We start from the raw sequence: 12,963 nt of genomic DNA, 5'->3' as shown, positions 1-12,963 counted from the left end.
TAACCATGGGAAAGTGAATTACATTGTGACCATGAGAGAATAGACCACTGAGGGAAATGATGTCCCAATGTTTCAGATTAGGATAGGACAAACGGGATTGTCCCGAGGGGAAAATAGTCATTTCGAGTCATACCTTTCATGTTTAGCCAGAACTATAATCATGTGGAAAGGGTAACTGCTGAAAACAATAGCAATATCATGGTGATGCATAGCAATGAGATAATATGCCACCGCTAGACAATTACTAAAGTTCACAGCCATAAAATATTCATACTAATAGTCTATTCACAATAGACTGTTTATCTATGGTCATCATGCAATGACAACGTGTCCCTACTGTATTGCCATAACAGGCCGTACCGTTCTACAGAGCAAGGTACCAGACATATATAATTGTATCTGCTTACCTAAGCTATGGGGAGTAAATCAGAGTGCATTAAAGGTCGTATCACAGTCCCTTATCTGTGATGTACTCCATTTGTGACATACTTGTCTTCCTATAAACCATCTAGAAGGTTCATGTCTTACATAAAGCTATAAGCAGTCAACTAGAGTGAATTCACCGTCTCCCACCTGTGACGTACTCCTTGACCTCGTGAACTTTGCTGACAGGGTTGTTGTTCCGGAACATGTACAGGTTGAACTGCGCCGGGTCTTTCCCGACTCTCGTCCACGTCCCGATGTCTGGGGTGGTCCAGCGCCCCGCCGGGATGTCATAGTCCCGGTCGCCGAAATGCAGCAGGCGGGTCAGGGGGTCGTAGAGACCCCCGTGGAAGCCGATCACCAGGACAAAGTCAGGGTTGGAGTCAAAGTAGACCTCGCCGTAGGCCGTGTACTGCACCTAAAATACATTGCATAACTATCACCTTGCTGGATAGGTAGATTTAGACTAGCTTTTATTGGACATAAAGTCCAACTAACAACACATAGAGGATCGGGGACTTGTACATGAGGCCTTTCCAACTGGTCTGAAACCTTACCTGCTTCAGAAGAAGCCCATTACTACTGAACACTGCTAGAGGGGTTCCGGTGTTGTCACAGGCGATATAGAACTCCTCTCCGCTACTGATCTCCATGGCGAAGAGGTGTCCCTGCAGGTCGTAGTAGAGAGACGTGATCTCTGAGCTGCTGTGGTTGTAGACGTGAGTGATCCTGGTCGGGTAGTTCAGGTCTGCATAGAAGAACTGCAGGTGCTGGCCCAGGCTGGTTCTGGAGGCCACACGGCGGCCCAACCCGTCGTAGCGGTACTGGATGGTCCAACTGTTGGGGGAAAGGAGGGATCGAAAGAGAGATTTTACAATTAGGAAACATTACAGAGTATTAATAGCAGTGAATTATTTGAAACAATTTACACATTTACAAGAATTATCATCAAACAACACAATACAAATGAAATACATATTCCCCCCCCCCCCCCGCAAAAAAACGTCAGTGGTCCAAGTTTGGGTGTGTGTTTACAGTGGGGTATGGATGGTACAGTCCGGTACGGTCACCAATCGTCCAACTAACCTGTTGCCTTTGCTGTAGACGCGTTCCAGAAGGCCCTTGGAGTTGTACTCAAAGATCTCAGCTCCTCTCTGTCTCAGGAACCCGTCATCGTCCAACCGGTACTGGACGTCCCCGAGCCGCGTGATGCGGTCTCGGAGGTCGTAGCGTAGCGGTGTGAGCCGGGCGCTGTTACCCGGGTTGAGCAGGTGGAGGTTGCCGTTCAGGTCGTAGTTGTAGCGCCACATCATCTTCTCGTTGAGGTAGACCGTCTGGAGCTGACCGTCCACGTCGTACTCGTAACCATACTTGGTCGTGTTGGCGAACGGTCCGATCTTGATCTCGCGTTTGGTCACCCGGCCCATGTTGTCATACTGGATGGTGATCCAGTACATGAGGGATCTGAAGATCTCGTACTGGATCTCCTTGATCCGCCCGTGGACGTCGAAGTGCTTGGTGTAGGTCATGACGGCCGTGGAGATGATCTGGTTGATGTCGTAGTAGATCACGCCGAACTTTCCGAATTGTTCCACCTTCAAATCAAATGAAACTTTAATTACTTAAAGTGCATTTAAATCACAAACACACTTTCAGTAAAATAATTAAATGTGAGAAAGGCTTTTTAAAGGTTTTAGATGTGATTGAAGAACCTCACCTTCCCGGAGATGTCGTCAAACTGGTAGAGGTCGATGGGCAGCGGCGTCTCGTTGATGACAGCCTGCATGCTGGTGACCCGGAAGCTGTTGTCGTAGGTATAATCAAACCGTGCGTTCACCATGCCGTCCTCACTGAACCGGAAGATCTGCCGGTCCACCAACGGTCCAATCTGCCGGTACCGGATGGAACAGATGAACCCTTCGCTCTGGAGGTTCACCGTCTTCAGCACACCGGCTGTCTCGTCGTAGGTGAAGCTAACCCTCGTTGAATCATACAAGATCTCCGCCATTTTGTTCTGTCGTCGGTACTTGTAGAGAATTCTACGACCTGTTGATATAGAAGTGTGTACAACACCAACATAAATTCCTAGCAATATTTGTTGAATGGCAATACAGTTTTAGGTTTTAAGTTTTCTTAAAGTTTCTGAAAATGTTCTCTTTTTTTGTGTGATAATATATATATTTTTTTAACTTGATGACAGACGAGACAAAGACGTTAGACACACTCCACACATAACACAACCGTAACAGCTCTGACAGTTGTCTGACCTGTCCCTAGGTGGGCCACTCTGAGGAGCTGTCCGTCTTCGCTGTAGTCGACGGTGACCGAGGCGTTGCTCTCCGGGGGGTTGTAAATGTTGCGATAGTAGCCCAGGGAGCGGATGGTCTGCATGGTGTGACGGGCCACCGAAGGCATGGTGACAGCAGACAGGCGGTCCAACAGGTCGTAGTCAAAGATGTACTGACGCTGGCTGTGGAGCAGGAGCACCATGGACTGGAGGGAGGAGGACGGAGATGGAGGGAGGAGGACAGGGGAGGGAAAGGAGGATGGGAGGAAAGGAGGAGGGGCAGTGATGGGAGGAAAGGGAGAGAGAGAGAGAGAGAGAGAAAGAGAGAGAGAGAGGAACAATTAACGGCACAATTAATTAACTCTAATGTACATTACAAATTCAAATGGAGCGCTAAACCAGGTATTAACATTCCATTTCCTGAAAGATTTTCTCTTAATTGAGTTATCCTTGACCTCCCTCCTCCTTCCCTCCCTTCCTCTCAGTATCTAAATGCAGAACTCTGTTAAATGCACTCCACTGCATTAATTCTACAGTGTTCTGTAATTATTGGCCTTTGCTGGCACTCTCCTTTCTTCTCCTCCCGTGTGTGTGTGTGTGTGTGTGTGTGTGTGTGTGTGTGTGTGTGTGTGTGTGTGTGTGTGTGTGTTTGTGTGTGTGTGTGGAGTAGGGTAGGGTCTACCTACTAATCTAATAAAGGTAGGCACCAGTCACAATCACTTAGCCAAACAGCAGGTAATTAGCTACTTTGCATAGCGGCGGGGGGGAGAGTGGAAGTGGATGAGTACATCTGAAATGGCACCCTGTTCCCTATGTAGTGTAATACTTTTGACCGGGACCCATGGGGCTGTGGCAAAAAGTACTGCACTACATAGGGAACAGGCTGCCATTTGGGACGCAGTCGCTATGCTAGCTAGCGGACGGTTGGTCGTGATTTCAACAACAACATTTTTTTTTACTGAAGAACGAGGCCCATAAGTAGGAAGTAGGAAGGTACGACGCAGAATAGATGAGCAGAGAGCATCTTACTGAGTCAATAACAACAACAACATCACTCCAGTCCCTCCAGGATTCAGATATGCATCTCTGTCTGCCTCAGTGCCTTAATGTGTGTGTGTATTGTGTGTGTGTGTGTACGCGGCAGGTTTGTTTGTGTCTCTCTCTCGGAAGAGGGAGTCTGCCTGGAGGATCCTTCACCTTGTCTGTCATACATGGACAGACATTAACACAAGCTCCCCAGGCACTGTGTTTGTGTCCCTGTGTATGTTTGTCTGTCTGTTTCTCTGTATGTGTGTGTGTGTGTCTATGTGTGTGTGTGAGTGTGTGGCTACTGTGGCAACATATGTTTAGCCGGGGATATTTCTCTTGCTGGTCACTCTACCAGAGCTCTTGGCTGGCAGGCAACCACTGGGTGGGTGGGTGGGCGGTGGGTGTGTTGTTGTGTGTGTTTGTGCAGGCAGGCAGACGACGACGACCGGGTGGGAGGGAGGGTGTTGGGGGAAACCATACATATTTCATGAGCGAACAGACAAAGGCACGCACACACTTTTCAGCCCTGTTCCAAACTAATACTGAACTGAAATATAAACAATTTCAAAGATTTTACAGAGTTACAGTTCATAAGGAAATCAGTCAATTGAAATAAATTCATTAGGCCCTAATCTATGGATTTCACATGACTGGGAATACAGATATGCATCTGTTGGTCACAGATACCTGAAAAACATAAACGTTTGGGCGTGGATCAGAGAACCAGTCAGTAACTGGTGTGACCACCATTTGCCTCATGCAGCACGACACATCTCCTTCACATAGAGTTGATCAGGCTGTTGATTGTGGCCTGTGGAATGTTGTCCCACTCCTCTTCAATGGCTGTGCGAAGTTGCTGGATATTGGCGGGAAGTTGAACACGCTGTTGTACACGTCGATCCAGAGCATCCCAAACATGCTCAATGGGTGACATGTCTGGTGAGTATACAGGCAATGGAAGAACTGGGACATTTTCAGCTTCCAGGAATTTTGCACAGTTCCTTGCATGAGGTGATGACCTCAGGATCTCATCACGGTATCTCTGTGCATTCAAATTGCCATTAATAAAATGAAATTGTATTCATTGTATCTAGTTTATGCCTGCCCAGGTAGCCTAGTGGTTAGAGAGTTGGACTAGTAACCGAAAGGTTGCAAGATTTAATCCCCGAGCTGACAAGGTAAAAATCTGTCATTCTGCCCCTGAACAAGGCAGTTAACCCACTGTTCCTAGACCGTCATTGTAAATAAGAATGTGTTCTTAACTGACTAGTTAAATAAAAGGTCAAATAAAATAAATAAAAAATAACCCCACTGCCACCATAGGCCACTCTGACATCAGCAAACCGATCGCCCATACACGTGTGGTCTGAGTTTGTGAGGCCGGTTGGACGTACTGCCAAATTCTCTGAAACGACGTTAGAGGAGGCTTATGGTGGAGAAATGAACATTCAATTCCCCGCTCCCTAAAAACTTAAGACGTCTGTGGCATTGCGTTGTGGGGCAACATTTCTGGTATCTTTTATTTCAGCTGATGAAACATGGGACCAACACTTTACATGTTGCGTTTATATTTTTGTTCGGTGTAGTTTATTTGTCATTATGTAAACGTAACCTCTGTGATCGTCTCTACAGTTTGTCCTAAAAGTGAGAAGGGAAGAAAAGTTTCTGCTACTCTGGGGTATCAGCCTGGGATCTCTATCTCTCTCTCTCTGTGTCCCACCCAGCCACCCTCTCTCTCTCTCTCTGTTCTCTCTGTGTTGTGTCCCTGTGGCCTCCCCATGCTGTCTAAACCCCGGCTCCAGCCTCCTCCTCTCCCCTGGGTCTCGTTTCCATAACTCTGGTCTTCACTAGTCCCTCTTAAGCCATCGCTCTGTACACTAAAATCCACAAACAATGTCCGTTTTATCTCCCTGCTGTTGCTCTCTCTCTCTCTCCCTCCCTCTCTTTGTCTCTTTCTCTATATATCCCTTACTACCTAAAGGGAATATGGTCCTTTTATAGTCTGTGCAGATTCCCTTGTATATTTTTCAAACATCTTTTCTGTTTTGACACTCATAGCTTTCAAGGGGGCCTTCAATTACTTTTGTGGCTTTTTTTCTTTTTCCCCCCAATGTTTTCATCTTCAGAAAATAACCTTGTGTTTTTTGTGCTGACAATGAAAATAGACGACTATTCCCACCACTAATCCTTTTGTCACAGGAGACGCGCCGGTCTCTACAGATTTGAACAGCTCGTCTCTGGTTAAAGAGGGACAGACAGTGGTTGTGTTTGTGTGTGTGGGTGTATGGGTAAAGCTTACTGGGCGTGCATAGGGGAGAATCACAGTGTACTTAGCACCTGATGCCGTAATGCCAGGGTGTAGGAACACTAATGCTTTAACACACAGCGGAGTGGAGTTTAAGGGGGACATTTTGACAGTAAACAAGCGGCGCTGCGTTTGACATTGACCATGCCGGTTCAGCTACTCACCAAAACACCAGTTGGAATGCAATAGATCGGCGATGCAAGTGCATTCACACTTAGTCATCAAGTACTTTTCCACAACGCTTTTGTGCATCGTCAATATGGTGTTGCTGATCATGGCACCAGAGTGTGTGTATGCGTGTGTGGGTGTGTGTGTGGGTGTGTGGGTGCGTGTGTGGGTGTGTGTGTGTGTGCGTGGGTGTGTGTGTGGGTGTGTAGGTGCGTGTGTGGGTGTGTGTGTGCGTGTGTGGGTGTGCGTGTGTGTATGCGTGTGTGTATGCGTGTGTGGGTGTGTGTGCGTGTGTGGGTGTGTGTGTGTGTGTGTGTGTGTGTGTGTGTGTGTGTGTGTGTGTGTGCGTGTGTGTGTGTGCGTGTGTGGGTGTGTGTGTGTGTGTGTGTGTTTTTCAACTGGCAGCACGTTCCCCAACTGACAGCACGTTTTCTGAGCACTAAAATGTCAAAGACTGTAAAGACACAGCACCAAGTGATTGTCATTGAAGAACTCTGTAGAAAAGGAGTCCCACGCATAATAGAGACACACGTAATTGTACACAAATGTAAGCAAGGTTTGAAATGATTACGTTTTAGTCAAACGTTATATCTGTTTGAGTTTCTCGCGGTCAATTTGCAGTCTACAAATGATGTCCCGGCCCCCCTGACCATCCGGTTCAGAATCTAGTTGATCATCCCTATTTCCTACCTTATCCAGGTATGTATAACTCCAGGTCTTTCCATCGGCAAACACCCGGGACACAATCCTCCCTTGACCATCGTACTCCACCCTCTCTGTGGTGGGACCCCTCTGTAGGCTGGTCACCTGCCCCGTGCTGGAGTAGGTAAGGTTGACTGACAGCAGCTTACTGCTGGGGACCCACAGAGTAGGGTGGCCCTGGGTGTCATACACGATCTTCAGCAGGAACTTCCTGTGGTCGTCGTAGATCTTTTCTGTCCGGAGAGTTCGGTCGTAATCCACCGAGAGAAGGTTTCTGCCGTTCACCTTGAGATAAAAGAAGAAGGGTTGGACAGTTTTAGCTTAAATATTGTACAAATCCAATAAAAAGGTTTGCAGGAGTAATGTTTATTAACAATATTTCGACTTTATTCAGATTCGGACAGATTGTTGAACTTTTAAAACAAAAATCTAACAAACACAAGAGGAGAAATGATGAAACTGTGAACTGAACCGGCTTTCAAAGTCAATTCCCGACCCAGAACCGCTATTTATCGCCTCACAATGACCCCACTGTTTGTTTAAACCGCTGTTTACCGTGATCGATTCTCAAGACCGACACTAAATTCATTTAAGGGAATTCTAGCATTTGATTAGCCGTTTTTGTGAAGGGAGATTCATTAAAGTGAGAGACTGGCTGGCGTGTGTTCAAACTCTTGCTCTTGACTGCTTTTACAAATCACCCCAGAACCAGAATGACCAAGAAAGAGAGCGAGAGCGAGAGAGAATAAGAATAATATTGTGGTGGTAACCATGCAGTCTCTCTCTCAGCCTAGTGGGAGCTGTGACTCATTTGAAGATGACAGGGGCCTTCGGAATGCCTCCGAGACACACCGAGACACTAGCCAACAGAACGTGACCTCAGCCTCAATTTATTCCCCATAAGAAAGAATGTCACTTCCTGCTGGGATGGATGCTGTGGGGACACCCACCTAGCCTACATGCCCGCACCACCATCAGATTTTCATGTTGCCAGCAGAGTGAGGGAACGAGAAAAAAAACAGCAGAGGATAGATGTCAATATGGCCTTCATGTAGGTTTTTTTTTTGTAAGAGAAGGCCCCTGATTCCTCCTGGACATTCTTCAGTAATGAGACGAGGAGGCTGAGATCCAGACAGAAATAAAGTGCTTCCCAAATGCCACCCTTCTCTCTACATAGTGCACATACAGTGTCCCTATGGGTCTTGGTCAAAAGTGGTGCACTGTATAGGGAATAGGGTGCCATTTGGGACATACAGAGTCGTCTTTGGAGAGAGAGCGATGAAGACAGACACTGGAAGGAGGAGTGGTTAACACCTTGGAGACCAGCCCTCTTCTCTGACAGAGGGAACGGCTCATAATATGCAACCCCCACCAATAGATGTAGCAGGAAGTGTGTGTTTGTGTCGTTGTGTGTCCCATTAGCTTTAGTTCACATACCGGGGGCATCAGATATGGGAATTAGGGGATGAACCCTGGAGGAGTCAGCAGGAAAACAAAAGTCTACCTTTTCCTTTTGTTGGATAGATGGTAATGACTTTCAGATATTGTCTTTGATGTTAGAGGAGACAAAACGTTCCGACAACAACGCATCGTCGTCCCCCGCTGACCGCTGACAAACTGACACTAATTAGATGGTGATAACGAGGAGACGGAAACATTGACAATGAACCGAAGTCTATCTGATGTGGAAAATAGTCTCACTCCCTTTCAGAGGTTAAATCCATATTGTAGTTAGCAACAAACCCCGACCAAGACCCGTCCTATATTGTAGCCTATGTTTGAATGACGACCGTGGTAAAAACGAGAAGGAAGTGGCAGCCAAAGATCTGACTAAATCCCCTCAGAGGGAAGAGAGTGAAACCCCAAGTGCTAGAATCCACATCAGAAACCCCTAGACAGGTAGTAATGATGTTTTAACCAGCTATGCCTGTTGGGAAGTGTGTGAAAGGTGCCAAGCTGTCACAGCAAAACATTTTTTTAAAGAAAGCCCCAACCTCCATTTCTGCCTACAAAACAAAATGGCAGCTCCTCTTTAGCCTTATGCCTAAATCAAGACCAAATACCTAATTTACCTCTTCATATATTTTGATGATATAGCTAATTGACTTTGCGGCTTAAAAAAAAAAAAAAAAAAAAAATGGCCGCCACTCTCCTCTTCCTCCCTTCTCACCCTGAGCTTCCTCCCGAACACGATGACTTTCCCCCGGGTCTGCTCTTTGCGGAAGCGCCACTCCACCAGGTTCTGCCCGTTCTCCCCGGGCAGCGTCATGTTCCTCCGTGCCACCGTGGGGTTGGCGGCGCCCGCCAGGATGTGGGGCTCCGTCTGGTAGTGTGTGTCCATCCCGTTGGCATAGATCACCCTCAGAGAGTGGTCGTAGCCCACCTGGTAGCTGTTCCTTAGTTGGTCTGTGGTGGAGAGAAAGTCGAAAGTGTTTTAGTTCGAGTCCTGAATGCCGACAGCCGTGGTATATCAGACCGTATCCCGTGGGGACGACATTTTTAATCCTATAATTACGTTGGTAACCAGTTTATAATAGAAATAAGGCACCTCGGGCGTTTGTGGTACATTGCCAATATACCATGCCTAAGGGCTGTATCCAGGTACTCCAGGTACTGCGTCGTGCATAAGAACAGTCTTGTAATATTGTGGAATATTGGTCATATACCACACCCCCTCGGACTTTATTGGTTAAATAAGCAACATCTGATTTCAGATTTGAGAACCACATTCTCCCCTTCTGTTACATAAAGGATGGAAGATTCCTATGTTGGGCCTGCATTGATAGAACCTTTCAAGGTTCCTCTCCTCTCCTCTCCTCTCCTCTCCTCTCCTCTCCTCTCCTCTCCTCTCCTCTCCTCTCCTCTCCTCTCCTCTCCTCTCCTCTGTCTACAAACAGACAGTTACTGTTGTATGATTAAGTATATTGATCTCTGAGCTGTCTTTATTTTATGACCTCTTTAATAATGAAAGGGGATCAGGGATTAATGCCCATTGAGTAATTGGTGAAGTCATTAATATTGTGTTGACTAATAAGTCCATGGTTCGACTAATCAATGCTGTTAGTTTATCAATGTGGCGCATTAATATTCATGATTGGCACTCACAACGTTGAGACACACAGATATGTGTAAACACACACACACACACACACACACACACACACACACACACACACACACACACACACACACACACACACACACACACACACACACACACACACACACACACACACACACACACACACACACACACACCTCCCCACCTCTACTTACCCTGGACCAGTGTGTAGAAGGAGTCAATGGAGGAGAGGTTGGTGGTGATGCTGACGTCCTCGTCGCGGCCGGAGGTCTCAATGTCCACCGTGATGGCCCCGGTCATGTCCCCGTGCAGGTTGGTCACCACCCCCGTAGGGAATGTCACGTTGGTTAGACGACCCTCACTGTCATAACTGGAGGGAATGGAGATAGATTGAAAGAAAGAAAGAAAGAAAGAAGAGAAAGTGAGAGAAGACAGAGAGAGGAGAGAAGACAGAGAGAGGAGAGAAGACAGAGAGAGAGGAGAGAAGACAGAGAGAGAGGAGAGAAGACAGAGAGAAAGGAGAGAAGACAGAGAGAGAGAGGGAGAGAAGACAGAGAGAGGAGAGAAGACAGAGAGAGAGGAGAGAAGACAGAGAGAGAGAGGGAGAGAAGACAGAGCGAAGAGAGAGAGAGAAAGAGAGGGGAGAGAAGACAGAGAGAGGGGAGAAGACAGAGAGAGAGAGAGAGAGAGAGAGAGGGGAGAGAGACAGAGGGAGTGAGAGAGGGAGAGAGAAGGGAGAAGACAGAGGGAGCGAGAGGGGAGAAAAATAGGAAAATAAAGTTATATGGAATTGTTTTAAGAATGTCCTTCCAATAAATATTTAGCTATTTGATTTTGAATTTTAAGACCCCTTGAAGTATCCCAAAAAATATATATTTGTATCTTTACTGCTATTAGCCCATACTATCGCACTGAATAACAGATTCACTACATGGAACAACAGATAGTCCCATCAAAAATATCAAAAGGCAGTTTGTTCTGAAGTGTCTCTCCTATATCTGAGAGAAAGATCAGGAAACATTTGTTTGTTTTTGTACATGTATTTAAGGATACAGTCAGACACTGCAGAACTGACTTCCTCTGGCATTGTGATGTTGAATAGAGAGTCAGCGGGTAGCAGGTTGAGGGGACGATGTATGAATGGCTGCTGGTTTGTACGAGGGGATAGGGGTCAGGGTTTGGGTTCAGACTCAGAGGCAGTCTTTTTGACAAGGGCTCTGTGGTAAAAGTTTTGGGCTATGGAAGCTGTAGTATGGTGGAACACACTGCCTGGCTAGCTGACTAGGGCCTTTGCTGTCCCATATGGCTGGGAGTCTATTTTGGTACCTGGAGGGAGTGTCAGTGTGTGTGTTTGTGTGTGTCTGAGCTAGCCTACTATCAGATTTAGAGAGAGATGTAGTGACAGCCCTGTGTCTGCTGGTGTATGTCTGCTCTGGGAGTAACAGGCACTTTGTGACTCTCTGTCTCACACTCTTCTTTCTCTCCTCCCTCCATATTTCCTCCATGGTGACAGTGGGTGTGGCTCCCAGATGAGCTCTCCTCCAAGCATGACACACACACACACACACACACACACACACACACACACACACACACACACTGTATAATTTACAACTATTCCTCCATGTGTTGGAACGTGGTACAGTACAAGGTGAAACGGAACGGAAAGTTTTCTAAGAAGATGTCCCCTGAGTTGTGTGGCGTGTGTGTAAGGGTATGTGTGTGTATGTGAGTGTGTGTGTGTGTGTGTGACATGGTTTTGCTGAGCAGGCATTGATCAGCTCCTGTCTTACTGATACAGATCAGATGGAAGTGCAGAAAAGATGGCTGCTGGCTCTATAGTATACACACAGCCAATCACTAGATGGTATACGATGATGAAGGACATCTTCATGCTGTCAGAGTTAGGACTTACGGGACAAGGGACACTCACAAAAAGGGGGACACTGACACTTCCTTACACAGTCTTAGGGGACAACAGAGGGAGAGAGACTTCTCTTATAGAAGCTTTCTGAAACACAACCAGTGGGGCAGTCAGTTTATGAGTCAGATAGTCAGTCAGTTTATGAGTCAGATTGTCAGTCAGTTTATGAGTCAGATTGTCAGTCAGATAGTCAGTCAGTTTATGAGTCAGATTGTCAGTCAGTTTATGAGTCAGATAGTCAGTCAGATAGTCAGTCAGATTATGAGTCAGATTGTCAGTCAGTCAGATAGTCAGTCAGTTTATCAGTCAGACAGTCAGTCAGATAGTCAGTCAGATAGTCAGTCAGATAGTCAAATAGTCAATCAGAATGGAGCCCCAAGTCTTTGTTGGTCAGTAAGTACTACTTACTCATAGAAGGTGGTCCATCCTATCTGTATGGTCTTGGTGGCGAGCAGCCCACTGTTGCCGTGGTAGGTGAACAGCACCAGCTCCTGTCCCTGGGCCGTCAGTGTCTTCAACCCGCCATTGGTCCCGATTGTCAGCCAGATCACCTGGTTGTCCGGGGCAACGATCCGCACCGGCATCCGGTTGGGGTCGCGGCGAATCCTCAAGGTGTTGCCACTACTATCCGTCACCGCTGTAACATCCTCCTCGTTGCTATAGCTGAAGTTGTACTTGTAGTCCCCGGTGACGAGAGACATGGTGAACTGGTGGGTTCCGTTGGAATCAAACACGTAGAGCTCCTGGGACGACGGCGAGGCCACTTCGAAGGAGCCCGGGCCGGACACGGCGGAGCCCGACGGCGGTTGGTTGCGGCGGACGGCGCGGATGCGGATGTTGCCCAGGTCGGCCACGTAGAGCGTACCGTCGGGCGAGACGACCAGCGAGGAGGGCGAGTTGAGGCGGGCGTCTTTGGCGTAGCCGTCGCCCGTCTGGTAGCAGTCACAGTTGGCGTCGTTCTTGCAGTCGCAGTCGGACAGAGCTCCGGCCAAGGGCGTGATCTCGCCGCCCGTGGACACCTACATTTACATGTGAAGTTGAAT

At 47.3% G+C, this 12,963-nt stretch overlaps 1 protein-coding gene across 4 annotated transcripts in view; it reads right to left on the bottom strand.

Annotated features, from left to right (window-relative positions):
* LOC139374734 (teneurin-3) overlaps window positions 1–12,963 on the bottom strand; it is a 320,057-nt gene that overhangs the window by 6,744 nt on the left and 300,350 nt on the right. For all 4 annotated transcript variants that reach the window (XM_071115855.1, XM_071115856.1, XM_071115857.1 and 1 more), the window contains 9 exons: window positions 12,329–12,939; window positions 10,191–10,366; window positions 9,085–9,320; window positions 6,903–7,199; window positions 2,691–2,916; window positions 2,141–2,469; window positions 1,510–2,018; window positions 981–1,260; window positions 574–841 (listed from right to left, as the gene is read on the bottom strand). In XM_071115855.1, the coding sequence (XP_070971956.1) occupies window positions 574–841; window positions 981–1,260; window positions 1,510–2,018; window positions 2,141–2,469; window positions 2,691–2,916; window positions 6,903–7,199; window positions 9,085–9,320; window positions 10,191–10,366; window positions 12,329–12,939 (2,932 nt within the window). The remainder of the gene's footprint in view (window positions 1–573; window positions 842–980; window positions 1,261–1,509; window positions 2,019–2,140; window positions 2,470–2,690; window positions 2,917–6,902; window positions 7,200–9,084; window positions 9,321–10,190; window positions 10,367–12,328; window positions 12,940–12,963) is intronic.

The sequence above is a fragment of the Oncorhynchus clarkii genome, chromosome 19, assembly GCF_045791955.1.
Source record: "Oncorhynchus clarkii lewisi isolate Uvic-CL-2024 chromosome 19, UVic_Ocla_1.0, whole genome shotgun sequence".
In the NCBI taxonomy this organism is placed as follows: Eukaryota; Metazoa; Chordata; class Actinopteri; order Salmoniformes; family Salmonidae; genus Oncorhynchus; species Oncorhynchus clarkii.
The sequence above is the reverse complement of the archived record's forward strand: the minus strand, read 5'-3'. Positions and strand labels throughout refer to the sequence as shown.